This window comes from Kwoniella shandongensis, chromosome 3 (assembly GCF_008629635.2).
Source record: "Kwoniella shandongensis chromosome 3, complete sequence".
Lineage (NCBI taxonomy): Eukaryota > Fungi > Basidiomycota > Tremellomycetes > Tremellales > Cryptococcaceae > Kwoniella > Kwoniella shandongensis.
In genome coordinates this window covers 876,203-892,267 of record NC_089289.1, presented here as the reverse complement: position 1 = coordinate 892,267, position 16,065 = coordinate 876,203, and the positions used below count along the sequence as shown (strand labels likewise).

Genomic DNA, 16,065 nt, shown 5'->3' with positions numbered 1-16,065 from the left:
AGCATCAATCTCGACCACAACTAACCACTCGACGTGATCGAAAACACGTGACTGGTTTCCCCCGTGGGGTTCTATCCGCGAGCGAGCGAACGCTGCTTAGCTCTAGCTGTGCTTTGATCCGCACGAAATGTCAAAAGTGACTTTCAACGAACAAGATGAACTCTTCTCACCCGATACTCCGTACGGCAGTGGTCCGATCACACCATCTACAGGACTATCAGAGAGGAATGTAGACAATTCTGCATCTGGAGAGGATACTCAATCGGACGAGGAGGAAAGATTGACGGACCACGAACGCTCGGACGGGTCCAATAGTAACGACGAGGACTCGGTGGAGGGTGAAAACCCAATAGATCAGGGGGCACAAAATCCTGACGACAGTCAAGCGCAAGACAGCGAGGAAGAGGAGAGAGAAGAGCAGACCGGCTCGGAAGGGAGCCTAAACTCAGCATCATCATATTCTGAAGGAGAGTCTGGTATCGACGACGACCAAGATCAACTTAAGGGCGGAGCCTCCGGAAGTCAACAAGAGGAAGAGGAAGAGGAAGAGGAAGAGGGAGCAGACTCATCTCACTCCGAGGACGAGAAAAGCGATTCGGGATCTCCGACTACTGACGACCGTCGAGCCGCCCCTAGATCTCCTCGGGAGGAAGTATCGGAGGAAGAAGTCACGAACGAAGGAGAAGCTCGAGAGAAAAGGAGACGTAGCTTGCGAGATCATAGGGCGAGGGCAAAGAACGGATCGACGACACCACCTGGATCGCCTCCAGCTAGTGCTACTCCGCTCGAGAGCGTGCACAGACGCGCTCCGAGCAACCCATCTCAGAGCAAGAGACCAAGAGCGGAAGACCAGGAGGACGAGCAGGAAGACGGGGCAGATACAGCCGATAAGAAAGAGGTGGTCTTTAACTCTAACTCTGATCGACCACTCAAGCCGATACTCAAAAAGTCGAGAAGATTGAGAACTCCGCAAGAGAACATGATACGGCTTGCTGTGCTGTGTGAGTCCGTCTCTGCCTGTCACCCAACCCTACCAATACCGAGGTTGACGGACTCATCACTACTCATCCGCCAGACCTATTCCCCGTCCTTCTCTCAATCCCTATCTCCCTCTTACTTTCCCTCAATACCTTTCTGCTCACCCCTCTGTACAACTCAATCCCACTTACGCTCCATCCCAAAGAGCTTTATGTCCTCTATGCCATCCCTCCATCCCTCCTGTACTGCTACGCAACACTACACAACCTGCCCCGAGAGGCCGTTTCGGCTCGAGTTTGCTTCAGCTTTGCAGCGCTGAGCGGGGATGTGGTTGTTGTGTTCGGACGGAAGATAGGGAGTGTGTTGGGGACATATTTGGGTCCGGAATGGGGATCACTCGCGGCCAGAGCGGTGTTGGGTGTAGGTGCGGTGACAGGTGCAACGGGATTTGCCTTACTGTGCTTTGTAAGTCATCGTATGCTCTGACACGACCGAGTAGAATTGTGTTCGCTATGGGAAGCGAAGCTGCGACCGCATCTTTCGCAGGTTGTGATTGCTTAATCGATCTGATTATCGTATTGTTGCTCCGTGTAGGACTACATTCTGCCCATCAAACTCGCCGAGAAGCCAACTGAAGGCACGAGGAATTTCATCCTCATCGCAATTCGATCTGCTATATATATCGCGCATATGTGGGTAGGAGAACAGATGTGGAACCGATTCTTGTCTGGTCAGCCGTCAATCCTCACTCAAAGTCCGGAGAAAAGCGTGAGTTCTTCGTCAAAAGAAAGACATAGGGGCATGGCAGCTGATATGCCCATTCTCTAGATGCTCTTCATTTCCTTGCTGCTTACTGCGTTATCCCTTGTTGTACGCCCCAGCCGTTCCACAATTCCCTTCTCCAGCAAAGCCAACGCCTTCATTATATCGACTCTTCAGCCATCGCCACAGGCTCATCCGGCCATTGAAAGACTTACGGCGTTGCTTCCCTCCCAAGCACTGCCTGTCCTTCTCTTATTCCGTCTCCCACTGCTCATCTTGGCACTACGACAACAGATCTTCCTCCGTCCACCGACATCTTCGCCATACATCACAGCACACGGCGAGCTGAGAGTACTGAGCTCGGAAAGGAGTCTGACTGGGCAGGTGGTCGTTGCGGAGAATCTGAAAGATGGATATAGGTTCTTGAGATGTGATCATTCGATCTTGGGAGGAAGATGGATCAGAGATGTTCCTGATAAAGATTCGCCAGAGGGGAAAAGGACGGAGATTGGTGACTCGTGAGTATGCTCCCAAACGCTGTCCACACCTGCTCATCGTTGCGGGTTTACGGCTGATGACCTTTTTTCGAAGGATATTTGCGACCTTCAATTTGCAAGAAGTGGCAGTCTTGGCGCAAAGATCTGACCCGGGTGAATCACTCATCAAAACACTTGCTCTGACCACGGATCTCGAGGTCTCCCTGGAAGGTGGTGAAGAGGATGAGGCGGCAAAAGTACCAGATAGGGCACTCATCATGTGAGCTGGGCTGTTCGCGCAGAAAACGCGTGCGACTCATCAGCTCATACTTCTGCAGAGGACTGGGTGCTGGGATCGCAGCGTCAGCATTCGCCAAACGAGGCTTTTACGTGGATGTAGTTGGTAGGTCTCCACATTACGCCTCTTCTTGTACACGTAGGCTTAGACTGACTTGTGTCTCAAAGAGATCGACCCAGCTGTATATTTCGCCGCACAAACTCATTTCGACCTCTCCTCTTATCCTCCTTTCGTATCTACAAACCTGGTAGATGGCGCATCGTTCATCTCTCAACTCGCAGAACTCCGACGATCCAACTCTACATCAGAAGAACATAAAGAGTTGATCCCAGCGTGGGATTATGTGGTCCAGGACTGCTTTACCGGTGGTAGTGTCCCTGGAGAGATGTTCACGAAGGAGTTTTGGGAGGATCTGGGAGAGTTGATGATGGATGATGGGATTGTGGCTATGGTGAGTCCAACTAAACCGACTTTGAGCTGCTCCGTCCAGTGACAAAAGGGACAGTGAGCTGATTATAACAAATGGGCGCAGAACTTTGCGGGTATCATGAAGAGTAAAGCGTCCAAGGCGGTTTTGGTCACGCTCTTATCGGTGTTTTCGCAATGTAGGGCATTCAGCGATGGGTTTGAGACCACACAGGGTCCAAACGATATGGTCAATATGGTGAGTTGACGATGTGTTCCGTGTCAACTTCGGGTTTTGAGAGCTGATGGGCGGTGTGGTGGACATACAGGTCGTCTTCTGTTCCGTAAGTATACTTTTGCCCGCGACATGACATCCATCGAAGTGGGGCTGATTGCTCGGTTTATAATGCTAGAAATCATACTCTCCCTTACTCACTTTCCGTCCCCCTTCGACCGCCGACGTCCTTCGTTCCCCTCTTCGATCTCATGTATACTCCACTTTCCTACCGAACGAGATCCAGCTCGATACCATCATCTCGGAGAAGGATTGGACAGATCCCGAGTTGATGTTGAAACGAGGTGAGGCGGAGAAGAAACTGAACGTGTGGCAGGTCGGTACAAGTTTAGCTACGTGGAAAGCGATGCAGAAGAGTGAGTCTGTCCCCCGCCACTTAGCACTCTGGTGCGACATTTCAAGCTTTTGCTGATGCGGTTCATATGGACAGTTCTAACACCGGAGATGTGGTTGGCTTACTGAAAAGCAAGTGACAAGTGTAATAGTGTACAACATAGATATAGAGAATTTACAAATGCGATTTATCTTGAAACATAAAATGGGAGACGTGAAATGTCTCGCTTCGTATTGACACTGGCTGATGATTGATTGTCCGGCTATAGGAAACTCCACTTAGATGTCCTCGTCTCGCCATACAAGAACAGAACATATCCCACCGCTCGTTTGATCTTCCTCGATGATAAGACCGTCGAACCCAAGCAGTCCTAATAGCCCAAAACGTGGATCAGTTTGTGCCTAATCCATCCACCAGACTCCGGCTAACTGTGGCGAAATCGAAGAAGGGCTCGCCGTCACTCACTACTCGGTCCAACGCCTATCACGCCTTCCAAACCACCCTCTACTACCCTATCTAAGACCATGGCATCTGGCGGATCATCTCCCACTCTGCCATTACTACTCTTTCCAAGATCAGGCGTATCCGCTCCGGAACTAGCAGGTGAAGAAGAGCCGTTCTTCTTCTTGCCTTTCTTCCCGCCGGCAGCTGAAGGTATCGATACAGGTGGTGTGGGCACGATTAGATGTATCTCATCCGTATATTGGGATGAAGATTTGGAAGATAGATGAGAGCGGAAAGCGCTGGTCGAAGAGGTCAGGTCGAGTGAGCTTGAAGGGGTGGACAACGTCCATGGACATCGGGCGTAGCGTTGGAATAAGGGTGTGCCGGGCTGTCAAGCAGTGTAGTGTCAGATTGGCGAGCACGAAGTGATCGAGTACCTGGAATCATCTTGCCATGCCAGGTAGGCGGTGGGTGTACTTACAATGTTGGAGTGACACAAGATCTTGAGGACAATACCTTCTCCAGAGATCAGAAAGTCCAGACCGTATTGAAAATAATTCCAGAAGCCTGTTCGTGTACAACGTACCACAAGTATCAGCCGATTGGATGGAGCGAGCAATGACGTCCGAGCTTTCTGTGTATCAGATAGCTAAAGTGAGACAGGCAGATATCACTCACATCCTCCAGGTTGACTGACCCCTCCCCACATCCTCTCAAGTCTATCATCTTCTTTCCAGAATTTGCGAAGCGGTGCTCCGAGATCTAGTAAGAGGTCTTGCGACGTCGTCTCGCCGATCACAATGTCGAGCTTGTCCTCTTCCCCTGATAGTGTTAGTGTGACACCTTTGTTCGGCTATACCGAAACATCGGCTGGTCAGCTTATTGCAGGGCGATAACGAGGTCGGCAGACTCACTTGTACTTGACAAGCTACCAATCTCGGTTCTTTCGCCTCTCCGTCCCTCGACGTGATTGTCAGACTCTGTACCACATCTTCCCTCCCTCCTCCAGCTCCTCCTGGAGAAGGGGCCAGATCAAAGCTTATCCCTGGAAACTCTAGCTTCTTCCCCGAGGTACTAGCGAACGTAGGACCTAAAATCCGTCCGACCCTAGCCCGTGTGAGTGGTTGTGTAGGAGACGAAAGAACTTGTGTTTCGTATGTCAATGTCAGACCGGAGGTAGGGATAGAAGGGAGTGAGATCAAGGTGAGTTGTTGGGTTGGAGAGGGAGGAAAGTAAAGTGTGATCTGGGGGAGATGGATGGTCGTTGCGCTATTGTGGGGGTGCTACGGTCCAGTGATCGATGACATGTATGTCAGCTTCGTCGCACACGGTGACATTGCTACGATGGGACGTTGGATGAAGGACACGCAAAAGGTCACACTCACGTCTGGATCCCACGACAGTTCAAACTTGGGATACTCGGTCTTGTGCGTTCGTAACGTGTCTAATACGTGCCATAGCGTGTCCCCTGAGGTAGTATCGACTTGTCAGCTACATGACGGAAGACGACCGCCACCTCTGGTCAGGGGGAGGTATGCAGTCAGCTCACCAAGGTGGAAGAGACCAATACTGGAGCCGGGGACAATATCGTATGTCGGTATCATGCTGCCAACCCGACTCGCTGAGTTGCAACAACACGGGTGGCAAGGGACAAGTGACTTTCGTCGATACCGAATCTCGCGGCTTGAGCGCTTGAACTGTCGAATGCGCTCTACGGGTGGGGCTGTATGTACGTCCAGCTGTACACTCCCGGGGTCTCAGAACAGTCGGAAGATGTCTTGGTCTGAGATGTTGTGATGTCGAAGAGGGTGGATGTGCAGTAAAGAGGTGAATCAAAACAAAGCGGTTCGAAGCGGGTACGTCATACGCGCAGATCACCATACAATCTCTTTTTCCTGAAAAACAACATCCCTTCCATCACTTTGCATACTTGCCACGACCTTCTTGACTAGCCTGCACTTCATAAGGTGTACATCGTGTACTCTGACTTACCATATGGACTCCCCTCAAGATGTCGTTATCCCTCGAAATCGAGAAAGTACCCCAAGTACACCTACAACTTCGAAATCCACACCTGCCGAATCGGACGCAATCACCTCTTCTTTAGCTGCTAGACGACGAAGATCTCTCGGCTCTATATTCCGTGAACACAAAACTGAGCATGGCACTACGGGCCCGATTGCAAGTACGAGTGCGAGTACCAAGCAGAAGGGGAGGAGGATAGCTGGGAATGAGCAGGCTATACGAGAGGAACAAGAACAGGAACAAGACCTGGACGAGGATGATGACGAGCAGGAAGAGAATGAAGAAGCTATGAGAGTCGCCACGATTGATTTTGAAGCCTATACCAAAGCGATCGGTGATCCTGTCAAACTCATGAGACGAGGAGGAGGAGCAGAAGGTGATGCTGAAGAAGTAAATCTAGAAGAGGTGGGAGGGGAGCTGGCGCCAGAGTATGTATGGGATGGTAAGTTGTCTCGCTCCTTGTCCAAGTGTGCAAGTTGTGATGCTGACTGGACCTTCCACACAGTCCTGTTCGAGAATCAACGAGGGTAAGCTGAAGCAACTGCACTTGTGCTATGCGTCTTGTAGACTGACGGCCAAGTGCAGAATATTCTTTGCCGGTACAGGATATTTCTCTTCCAGGGGTCTATTGCCCGCCGACCCATCACCTTTCACTCGACCTTCAGACCATTTACCTTCCGCTTCATCATTCTCAATCACGCACCCTTCTGGATCAAAGCACGTCCAACCTGCCGGTCATGTCGAAGGGTCAAACCAACATCAACATCACCGAAAGGGCAAGGGTAAAAACAAACCTTCCAAGGAGGTTGGTAAACTCGGTCGATCGAACAAAACCAGTTATACTTTGGAAACGTATCAACCACCTTTACCTGATTGGGAATACCTTACACCGTGGATGATCAATATGCGTACTGGGACGGACGAGCTTGGTTGGCGGTACAACGCTTGGTTCAAAAAGAAAGGATGGTCAAGTCATGCAGGACCTTTGGGGTGGGGAGGTTGGGTAAGAAGAAGAGAATGGGTCAGATTGAGATATGTCGTTCCTCGTGCAAAGATGGAGCAAGGAGATGGGAAAGTAGATCTAAGTGACAGAGAGAACGTGGAGAAGAAGGCCAAGAAGTTGGAAGAGGTCTTGGAATCGAATGACAAAGTGGAGAACGTGGCTAGCGTGTTGAGTGCGATGGGGAAGTTGAGCGTGGATAGAGAACGGCTCGAGGTGTGGGGAAGATGGCTAGACAAGGCTAAGAAGGACAGTGAAGCGTGGAAAAGACTCGAAGAGCTGTGCAGCGATGACCAAGCGGTGGGTGTGAGATCCCTTCAGGTTGTGGTGCGCTGTACTGACTATGACATGCGCTTCATCTAGCTGAACGATCTAAAACATCAATTCACCTATCCCGGCGTCTCTTTCCCTCAATTCCTCTCTCTTCTCACTTCGCACACCATATCACTCCCTGCTACCTATACATCTCCACCATCTTCCCCTGCACCATCAACGCCGTCCACTCCATCCTCGCTCCCAATTAAGCCGACTTTGCCTGATCAGCCAGATAAACCCTAAGTTTCTCCAAAGCTCTATACCGATGTGAGATCGCATTCTTCTTCGCACCGTCCATCTCGGCGTAGGTCAGCCCTTCCCCTTCCAACGGCTCAAAGATGGGATCCCAGCCGAAATTTGTAGGACCTCGAGGAGGTACGATATTTCCCTCTGTTTGGCCTTCGAAGAGGATTGGTGTTTGACTGGGTCCGGGGGAGTAGGCGAATGTGCACAGGGCAGTGGCACGGGTGGTTGGGAATCCAGAGAGAAGGGTGTTGAGACCTAGACACGAGGAAAGGACGTTGTATCATATTAGCATTTTCAGTACATTGTAGTTTTATGAGCGAGAAATTGGACGAACCGTCATGACCTAGTTTTCCTAAGAAATCTTTGATGTAGGGACCTGGCAATCCACCCAAAGCCTCGAAACATAACGCGGTATCCTCAGTGACACATGCTGCGCCAAGCTGTAAGAGCAAGCCGAGTGGTCAGTGTTATTCATCCCCATTCGGCGGTCTCCGACCGTTGCTCCCCAGGCTGTCAACGACACAAGGCCGAACGAGGTATAAAAAGGAAGAAAGCGGAGGAGAACGAAGAGCTGAGGAGTGACTATAAAGGGTCGAGAATGAGCGTTGCTCACCTTCTCAGCTGCTGCCGAACATTTGGCGATAGCCACCTCCTGCGTCGATCCCTGCACTTCTGGGACTATCCGACAACATTGGATTATAATGTCAGCTTATATTTCTTACCACGTGCAGTAAAGAGCAAGTGAAGGGAGAAAGCTTACCGTCCACTGATTGAGAGGTGACTTCGATACCTGATGTACCGGCCGCCAAGATCGCTTTGACCTCTTTCAGCTTGTTGGCGTTACCTGTGACGAATACTAAGAATCACAAGATAGTATATCAGCGTGACTGCAGGATTGAAGGACGAAAAGATCGAGCTTGGCAAGCAGAGCATGATTCAAGAGACTGCTGTGCATGTCTGTACTCACCGAATGATGTCATGCTGTTTGTATATGTTGTTGAGAGTTTATGTTGATGAGAAGAATTGTTTCACTTGTCATTCTAACAACAGTGAGCGAGCGAAAGTTGAGACGCTCGCACGAAGGACCTCCACTCCGGACAGGAATCACCGTGGCGGAAGTCAAACCGGATCAGCTGTTGTCATCAAGCCACGAGAGGCTATTTGTTGCAACTACTTGTAACCCCCCATGCTATGCATCTCACATTGAACTACAACAATGCATTAACCTGATACTCAAGCCAAATCGCCCAATCCCTCCAAAAACTTTTGGTAATCATCATCCGCTCCTCCGCCTGACTGTGGCGCCGCAGTCTTAACGCCTCCCAACACCCCTTCCAGCTTTCCTAACAATCCTCCACCTCCCGACGTTCTGTTCTTTCTCTCATCACCATCTTCGTCAATCTCGCCTGCACCCGGGGCTGCATTGATCGGTCCACCTCCTGGTCCCTTTCTCTTCTTGACTCCTCGAGGAACAAAGACAGTAGCTTCTTTTCGCAAATCTCGTAGGACGGGTGCTGCTGAGATCGTAGCCGCTTCAGGTGGAGGTTTGCTCGGTCCCGCGGAGACCGTGGTTGGAGCAGCGGAGATGGCTCCTGGGGCAGGGGGACGTGCCGGTAGAGCATGTTGTTGACCCATTCTATAACCTTGATAAGTCTGTGTAGGAGCGTCTGATAGTGGGTCTTGGACATTGGCTGGTGGTCGGTTGTGTGGCACATTCATCCGTCCTCCTGGTGGAGGGTGAGGACGAGGTATAGGTGGTCTGAAGTGACTAGGTCCGCCCATGTTCATACCCATAGGCATGGCCATACCGGAGGAAGGGAAGAATGGTGGTGGTCGAGGAGGGAAGCCCATAGGCATAGGTACACCCGCTCTAGGTCCAGTCGGCACAGGTGGCGGAAGGGCACGAGGTGGTGGAGGTCCTTCCGGTAGTGGAATATCGTCCGAGTCGTCCGAGTCATCCTCGCTATCTGAGGCAGATTTGGGTGGTGGTCCTTCTGGCATAACGATCTCATCGTCTGAATCTTCCTCATCATCCTCGTCCTCTTCCTCGCTTTCCTCCTCTTGAGCTAGCCGCACAGATATTATCATCAGTCTCTGACACCTATGTCTTCATAATCTTACAAGCCGCACTCACTCCTTTCCCTATATGGCATTCCAGGAGGGGGTACACCAAACGGATTATATGTCGGGTCATAGTACACGCTTTTCTTCGGATCTCTCAGTCTCCCGTTCTCATCATACAAGTGAGACAGATCCTCTCCCCTCCCACCAGGTCCAGAAGAAGGACCACCTCCTTCTCCATCTTGACGTGGTGGACCTCGTGGTCTGAAGACCTTGTCGCGAGCTTCAGGATGTTCAGAAACGTATTTCTCTTTGGTCTGGATAATGTAATCGAGCTCTTTTTGAACTTCTGCTAAACGGGTCTTCGATGCAGCGTCGGCTGGAGTATAGGCAACAGCGTCAGTGATGATGTGGACAGCGCTGGATATATAGATCTTTCCGGTGAATTAGTGACCTACTTTGCGTTTTGAGATGCCGTATATCCGCCTCCAGTTCTCTCGTATCTCTCTTGATAGTCTGTGTCTCTCTGACCTTTGCACGAGCTTCTTTGTTCTACAGAAATATAAGATAGATGTCAGCTGAACATACGAGCATCAGTCACGATAGCGATAGCTGACCTTTTTGACCTCCTTGGCTCGTTGTTGTTTACCTATGCCAGGAGAAGGTCAGTACAAGCAAGAGTGGATGAGGAAGGGGCGAGCAACGACTCACGGAACGCGTCCGCTGGGTTACTTGTTTTCTTCGCCATTTTGAGCCGATGCTAGCACGTCTTGCGTTTAGATACGTTAATTCTGATATCCGATAGATAATTGCTGATGCGCCAAGGCCAGTAGCAAGCAGAATACAACGAGCAATAGTCACTGTCTCTTATACAGACCAACTTCAAAACGGTGGTTGAGCAGCAACAACACCTCCACTTTCTTATTCTGACCCCCCACCTTCCACATGGCTGTGCGTCACTACTCACCGTATCTTCAACGCCTCTCACCATGGTATTCCTCGATGTCAACCATCAACTTGATCTCCTAATATAGCATCTGCACACAGACTCACAAGCTCGCCATCTTCCCCGTCCTGCGTCCCCAGCTTAAAATCACGCACAATGTCAGAATACGCTTTCCGCAAGATCGATATCGACGCCCTCGACGAAGATGTCATCCTTCCTTCTGATCTCTACGACCCGGACCCAAGAGGACCAGATGGTGTGTTGAGCGATGCGAAGAGCAAATCGGCAGAAGTGAGAAACCTTATCTCGAGGTGGGTCTCGGAACTCTCAGCTATTTGACGTTGTGTCATGGATGGCCGCGGTGGAATGTAGCAGCAGCTAACATTGCTCATTATAGGGGAGATACGGTCGGAGCGTTGAGTACAATCCTTACAGAACCGCCTTATGGTGAAGGTGTAGACGAAGCGAAGGTGGGTACAAACTCTTCCGAACAATCAATACCCTTCCTTGGAGGTCCAACTGCGATTCGGCCCACAGCGAGGTGGTGTTGTGCTGCTTGATTCCCCAATATGGCTGCGTATGTTGACATATAACGATCCGTCATCGTAGGACCTCACAACTACCGCCCTCTTACTCATCCTCAACTCTACCCGATCCACCGAAATACCCGCCATTGTTAAAGAACTCAGCCCGGAACAACAAGATCACCTCATGGCGTACCTTTACAAAGTGAGTCTGGTGTTCGCATAAAATCTCCTACTATGACGGTTGCTGACGCGGTCAATGTCCGTTTTAGGGGATGGCTGCGCTTGGACAGGGGACCGACGTTTCTGGCTCGGTTTTGCTCACTTGGCATGAAAAGGTATGTTCAGCTGTCAAAAACATTGACTTTCTCGCGTTGGATGGAGCTGACGCGACTCCGTCATTACAGCTCACAGAAGTGGCCGGTGTTGGATGTATCGTCCGAGTAATGACTGATCGACGAACATTGTAAGGGAAGGTAGAGTAGATGCAGAACAAACGTCAAACCAGAGGACATAAGGATCATCCATGTTTTCCATACCAAATGTCATGCCGTTGTAAATCTATAAAGAGCGACCTTGCCTTATTTGGGTTCCCATGACACGTGTATCCTAACGTCTTTTGAATTCCCCTCGCCTCGCGAGATATTCCAACACCTTCTCCCTATCCACTAAAATTGATATACCAAGTCCTGCTTCCGATACGCTCTCTACTTCCTGCCGTATCGAGTCTTCTTGCCCAAGTCGAATGGGACGTATTTGTACTTGATCATATGTCTGAAGGAGATACCGATCAGCGATAATTCAAAGGACATGACTAGCTGCGGCGACTCACTGTATCTGCCTTCGCATAGTTAGACCGAAGAGGGTCAAGAAGTAAATTACCAAGATGGGCCAGTACACGGGAACGTCGGTAGCTCTAGTGAGAGTACAGGTGAGAGAGATGGTGATGGCCTTGGTAGCGTTATACCAGAATTTGAACTCTACAAAGAGGGACGAAAACGTAGGTCAGCAAATTACCCCACGGATATTCGCTAGGATATGCCACTCACCAGGAAGACGCCTGATGAAAGGTCTGAACTCTTCATCTTCGTTCCCACTTGTGAATCCACTCATGAGACCCTTGAGTCCACTTGGTGATTTGGCGCCGCCGGATCCGGGAAGTCCAGGAGCGCCTTCCTCGACATCATCAGCTGCGAGGTCGGCAGCAAGCGAGGGGTCGAAACGGGGTTGCAAGAAAGCGAGGAATAGGTTGAGGATGTAGATTGCAAGACCGTAGCAAACAATGTACCACTGCAAAAGATACGATGATCAGCTATGTCTGATGCGATGATTCTGTTTACAGTCAAGTTACACTCACTCCTTGACGAAGGACGACGTTCAAGAGGAACAAGGTGAACAAGATAGCTGTAGCCAACCATCTTTCCGTTGTGTGAGGAGTCGATCTATCCAACAACGCTTGGAATTTTCTCGCGTAGATATTCGTGTTTTCCTTGACGAGCTGGGCGACGTTCTTCTCCTCCGGCAGTCCGCCTCTCATCCCGCTTCCTGGGGCCATGTTGGGGATAGGTGCCGAGGCCAATGAATGAGGGGTCATGCCTGCTAAGCCTGATCGGGGAGGGAAACCTGATCCAGGACCGGCCGAAGGGACGCCTGACGCTCCGGCGCCTCCGGTAGGAGGAGGACCACCAGCAGGAGGGTATGGGTCAACAGCGGGGTAAGATGACGGTTGGCCGTTGGACTAAGCGGGGTGGAAAATAAGTCAGCATACTACTATCTGAAAGAGGCTCAGAGGACTTACGCTCATGTTGGACGGCTGATATTGTGGATTGTGAGAACAAGGATGAAAGGTGCGAAAGATAGACTTTGTGTTAACGGACGTGGCTCGCTTTGGGTAAGTTAGTGGACGCGGGCGTGGCAAACAGCGGAATTGTCCTTATCATGGAGCTATGTGATGGTACACTTTATATTACCACGTCATTGACTCTATTCGCGTGTTTGGTCCACCTCCCCCGCGTTGATTAGTGGATTGTGTTGAACGGATATCAAAGTTGACTTTCAACAATCAACATTGACAGAATAATCATCAGGCAGAGAGCTCCCTAACGACCCGTCACGATTTACACACGACCATTCGACTTACAAGTCGATACAACCCATAATCAGCAGTCGAGGCGACGGGATACTACCTGCTTATTACCATGTCCACTATGGCCCGTCCCTCCTCACCTCATCTCAATCGTCGACTTCAACAACTCTCCCTGACCTCACCAGCTCATACAGCATTATTCTACGCACGTCTCTATCATTCCCTTTCACCTCCATCAGATATCGAGCACGACTCGCTGCATACACTCGCATTATGTTCCTTGCAAGCTGAAGAGCCCTATTCGGCGCTGCATCTTGTCAGAGATACAGCAGGCGTGGATCAACCCGAGGACGAAGTAGACAGAGCGGGAAGACGGATACCGCCGCCTTGTTATGGATGTGCGATGATCGTCGCGAGATGCTGTGAGAAACTAGGAAGGTTCAGCGAGGGCCAGCAGGTGTTGAGTAGAGCTCTTAAGCGATGCTCGCCGAGCAGTACGTGTTACAAGATCATCCTAGAGAAATGCCCTCCAAGCTGACATATAACTGGTCTAGACATAGCTATACCGTCTCCAGCTTCGACATCTGCGTCTGCACACCTGCTATTAGCGAATCTGTCAAACAAGGGGAAAGCGTCCGAAGCTGCAGTGGAGAACTACAAACAGGCACTACTGGAAGATCCGTGGATGTGGGAAGCCTTCATCGGCCTATGCGATATTGGTGGGCCGACTGTTGCCTGGAGTTGCGGCAGTCTGAGCTGATAAGATCCCACTCCCTTAGGATCCCCACCTTCCATCAACGCTCTCTTCCCAGACCCCCCTGCGCCCTCTCGCACATCATCTACCCGCACATCACGACCATCCACGTTATCTCCAAATCCCAGTGCTATGCCTAGAAGCTCTGCTTCGGAGATACCTACCTTTCTTCCCTCACGCAAACCAACTGCTCCGACAAATGGCTCAGGCTTCTTCACACCCGATGTGGGGGCGAATGGGGCGCATCGTCTGGGCATGATGGGCAACCCATCGAGCTGGGAGTGAGTAGAAGTCTTTCTCCCTGCATGCAAGAGTTCTGGCTGAACATCGATTTAGAACACCGTCTGCAATCGGTGATAGTACTTTCTCGACGATACATGAACAACCGTCCATCGCTGCGGCATCCAAACGTCCTCTACCCAACCTCTTATCCAACTTCATGCCATCAGCATCAAATCTCATCCCTGCTTCTCTACGGAATAACGCTGCGACACCAGTCAATGATCCAATACCACCTAAACCGCCAGCTATGAAGCGACCTCGAGGGAAGGATGCGGCGAAACGGCCTACGGAACCTTCGCAGGCGCAGATCAACGGTTCGAGTCTACCTCTAGCACGGGAGCTGAGACCGAATGGGACTGGTCGAGATCTGAAATCAGTGGAGACGAACGGTGAACAAGACGGGAGCGTTAGGCGGAGTACTAGGCTAAAGGGCTCGTCTACTAAGCCTGCACCTCAAAAGGTGAGTCTGCGGCATACTCGAACTCAAGCTAACCCCGCACTAGGTTGTGAGAGAAAAGCGTATAACCAGATCTAGATCCGTCACGTCCTCGACATCCGGTGCGACAGGGGATATATCTTCTCCACCTTCATTGGAAACGCAATTGCAAACGGCCGCAGACGACTACCTTCGAGATATAGTGAGACGGTGTGCAAGAGCATACAGATATCTGAGTCTCTACAATTGTCAAGAAGCGATGAAGGAACTGGATGGGCTGCCTCACGAACTAAAAACTTCTGCTTGGTCCTTGGATATCTTGGCAAGGTGCTTCTACGAGATGGCAAACTACGTAATGGTGAGTCGTTAATGCCTCGCATCCTCGAAGCTATCACTGAAACTATCATAAGGCTCGCCGCGCTTTCTTGTCTCTTCTTGAGCTGGAACCTTATCGAATACAATCGATGGAGCAGTACTCCACCCTTCTATGGCACTTGTCCGACCCTCCTGCCCTTTCTCACTTATCGCAATCGCTCATGTCGGTCAATCGCGAATCTCCTCAGACCTGGATTGCTGCCGGAAATTGCTTCTCCTTGCAGAAAGACCACGATGAGGCGATGCGATGTTTCAGACGAGCGACACAGGTCGATCCGGGTTGCGCTTATGCCTGGACTCTCTGCGGATACGAAGCGATCGAGATGGAAGAGTATGATAGAGCAATAGCGTTCTATCGGACAGCTATCAGAACAGACGCAAGACACTACAATGCTTGGTGAGTGATTCGGAGTATCCGCGTAAGGGAGTCAAGACTGACAACGCATTAAAGGTACGGAATGGGACTTGTTTATCTAAAGACGGGTAAGCACAAGTATGCCGAACATCATTTCCGACGTGCGGTGGAGATCAACCCAACCAATGCGGTCTTGCTTTGCTGCGTTGGCATGGTGAGTGTTTCGAGATGCAGAAGCATAGATGTGTGATTCTGACTCAAATTCAGGTACTCGAACAATCCGACGATATCGTCCAAGCCATTCGTTACTACGAGCGAGCTGTCGCGTACGCTCCAGACAGTCCTATGGTGCACTTCAAGCGTATCAGAGCCCTTGTCGCGTTGCAGCGCTTCGACGTGAGTGGCTTTGATGATATGTACTGAGAGACAGTGCTTAAGTGCCCCGTCCTGCAGGAGGCTATCGCCGCGCTCGAATCGCTGTCCCGAGAAGCACCAGACGAGGCCAACATCTTCTTCCTGTTGGGTAAATGCTATCTACGGAAGGGTAGAAGAGGAGAAGCGACCATTGCATTTACAAGCGCGAGAGAATTGCAACCGAAGTTGGAAAGCGCTATCAAGGCTACACTGGAGGCGAATGGCGAAGAGGAGGAAGAAGAGGAAGATTAACG

At 50.7% G+C, this 16,065-nt stretch overlaps 8 protein-coding genes across 8 annotated transcripts; 4 read left to right on the top strand and 4 right to left on the bottom strand.

Moving 5' to 3' along the window:
- Positions 1-127: 127 nt before the first annotated feature.
- On the top strand, positions 128-3,676 carry CI109_101691 (uncharacterized protein; the record flags this gene model as incomplete). Its single annotated transcript, XM_032002373.1, has 11 exons — positions 128-1,001; positions 1,076-1,443; positions 1,573-1,746; positions 1,807-2,258; positions 2,332-2,496; positions 2,555-2,619; positions 2,682-2,965; positions 3,047-3,178; positions 3,249-3,263; positions 3,333-3,570; positions 3,645-3,676. 11 exons carry the CDS (start codon positions 128-130, stop codon positions 3,674-3,676), a joined length of 2,799 nt encoding a protein of 932 aa, XP_031863310.1.
- A 150-nt stretch (positions 3,677-3,826) lies between these two features.
- Positions 3,827-5,596, bottom strand: CI109_101690 (uncharacterized protein; the record flags this gene model as incomplete). Its single annotated transcript, XM_032002374.1, has 7 exons — positions 3,827-3,918; positions 4,014-4,380; positions 4,474-4,559; positions 4,671-4,845; positions 4,907-5,275; positions 5,378-5,460; positions 5,542-5,596. The coding sequence occupies 7 exons, from the start codon at positions 5,594-5,596 to the stop codon at positions 3,827-3,829; spliced, it is 1,227 nt and encodes a 408-aa protein (XP_031863311.1).
- A 391-nt stretch (positions 5,597-5,987) lies between these two features.
- Positions 5,988-7,380, top strand: CI109_101689 (uncharacterized protein; the record flags this gene model as incomplete). The annotated part of the gene is made up of 3 exons (XM_032002375.1): positions 5,988-6,459; positions 6,523-6,544; positions 6,603-7,380. 3 exons carry the CDS (start codon positions 5,988-5,990, stop codon positions 7,378-7,380), a joined length of 1,272 nt encoding a protein of 423 aa, XP_031863312.1.
- Positions 7,381-7,537: 157 nt separating this feature from the next.
- On the bottom strand, positions 7,538-8,558 carry CI109_101688 (inosine triphosphate pyrophosphatase; the record flags this gene model as incomplete). The annotated part of the gene is made up of 5 exons (XM_032002376.1): positions 7,538-7,833; positions 7,913-8,018; positions 8,192-8,256; positions 8,339-8,434; positions 8,546-8,558. 5 exons carry the CDS (start codon positions 8,556-8,558, stop codon positions 7,538-7,540), a joined length of 576 nt encoding a protein of 191 aa, XP_031863313.1.
- Positions 8,559-8,811: 253 nt separating this feature from the next.
- On the bottom strand, positions 8,812-10,387 carry CI109_101687 (uncharacterized protein; the record flags this gene model as incomplete). The annotated part of the gene is made up of 5 exons (XM_032002377.1): positions 8,812-9,644; positions 9,713-10,018; positions 10,098-10,191; positions 10,257-10,288; positions 10,351-10,387. The coding sequence occupies 5 exons, from the start codon at positions 10,385-10,387 to the stop codon at positions 8,812-8,814; spliced, it is 1,302 nt and encodes a 433-aa protein (XP_031863314.1).
- A 354-nt stretch (positions 10,388-10,741) lies between these two features.
- Positions 10,742-11,579, top strand: CI109_101686 (uncharacterized protein; the record flags this gene model as incomplete). The annotated part of the gene is made up of 5 exons (XM_032002378.1): positions 10,742-10,896; positions 10,983-11,055; positions 11,195-11,314; positions 11,382-11,447; positions 11,517-11,579. The coding sequence occupies 5 exons, from the start codon at positions 10,742-10,744 to the stop codon at positions 11,577-11,579; spliced, it is 477 nt and encodes a 158-aa protein (XP_031863315.1).
- A 237-nt stretch (positions 11,580-11,816) lies between these two features.
- On the bottom strand, positions 11,817-12,913 carry CI109_101685 (uncharacterized protein; the record flags this gene model as incomplete). Its single annotated transcript, XM_032002379.1, has 5 exons — positions 11,817-11,883; positions 11,942-12,089; positions 12,159-12,399; positions 12,467-12,847; positions 12,908-12,913. The coding sequence occupies 5 exons, from the start codon at positions 12,911-12,913 to the stop codon at positions 11,817-11,819; spliced, it is 843 nt and encodes a 280-aa protein (XP_031863316.1).
- Positions 12,914-13,307: 394 nt separating this feature from the next.
- Positions 13,308-16,063, top strand: CI109_101684 (uncharacterized protein; the record flags this gene model as incomplete). Its single annotated transcript, XM_032002380.1, has 9 exons — positions 13,308-13,689; positions 13,750-13,914; positions 13,975-14,230; positions 14,286-14,691; positions 14,735-15,025; positions 15,078-15,439; positions 15,494-15,611; positions 15,665-15,793; positions 15,851-16,063. The coding sequence occupies 9 exons, from the start codon at positions 13,308-13,310 to the stop codon at positions 16,061-16,063; spliced, it is 2,322 nt and encodes a 773-aa protein (XP_031863317.1).
- Positions 16,064-16,065: the final 2 nt, after the last annotated feature.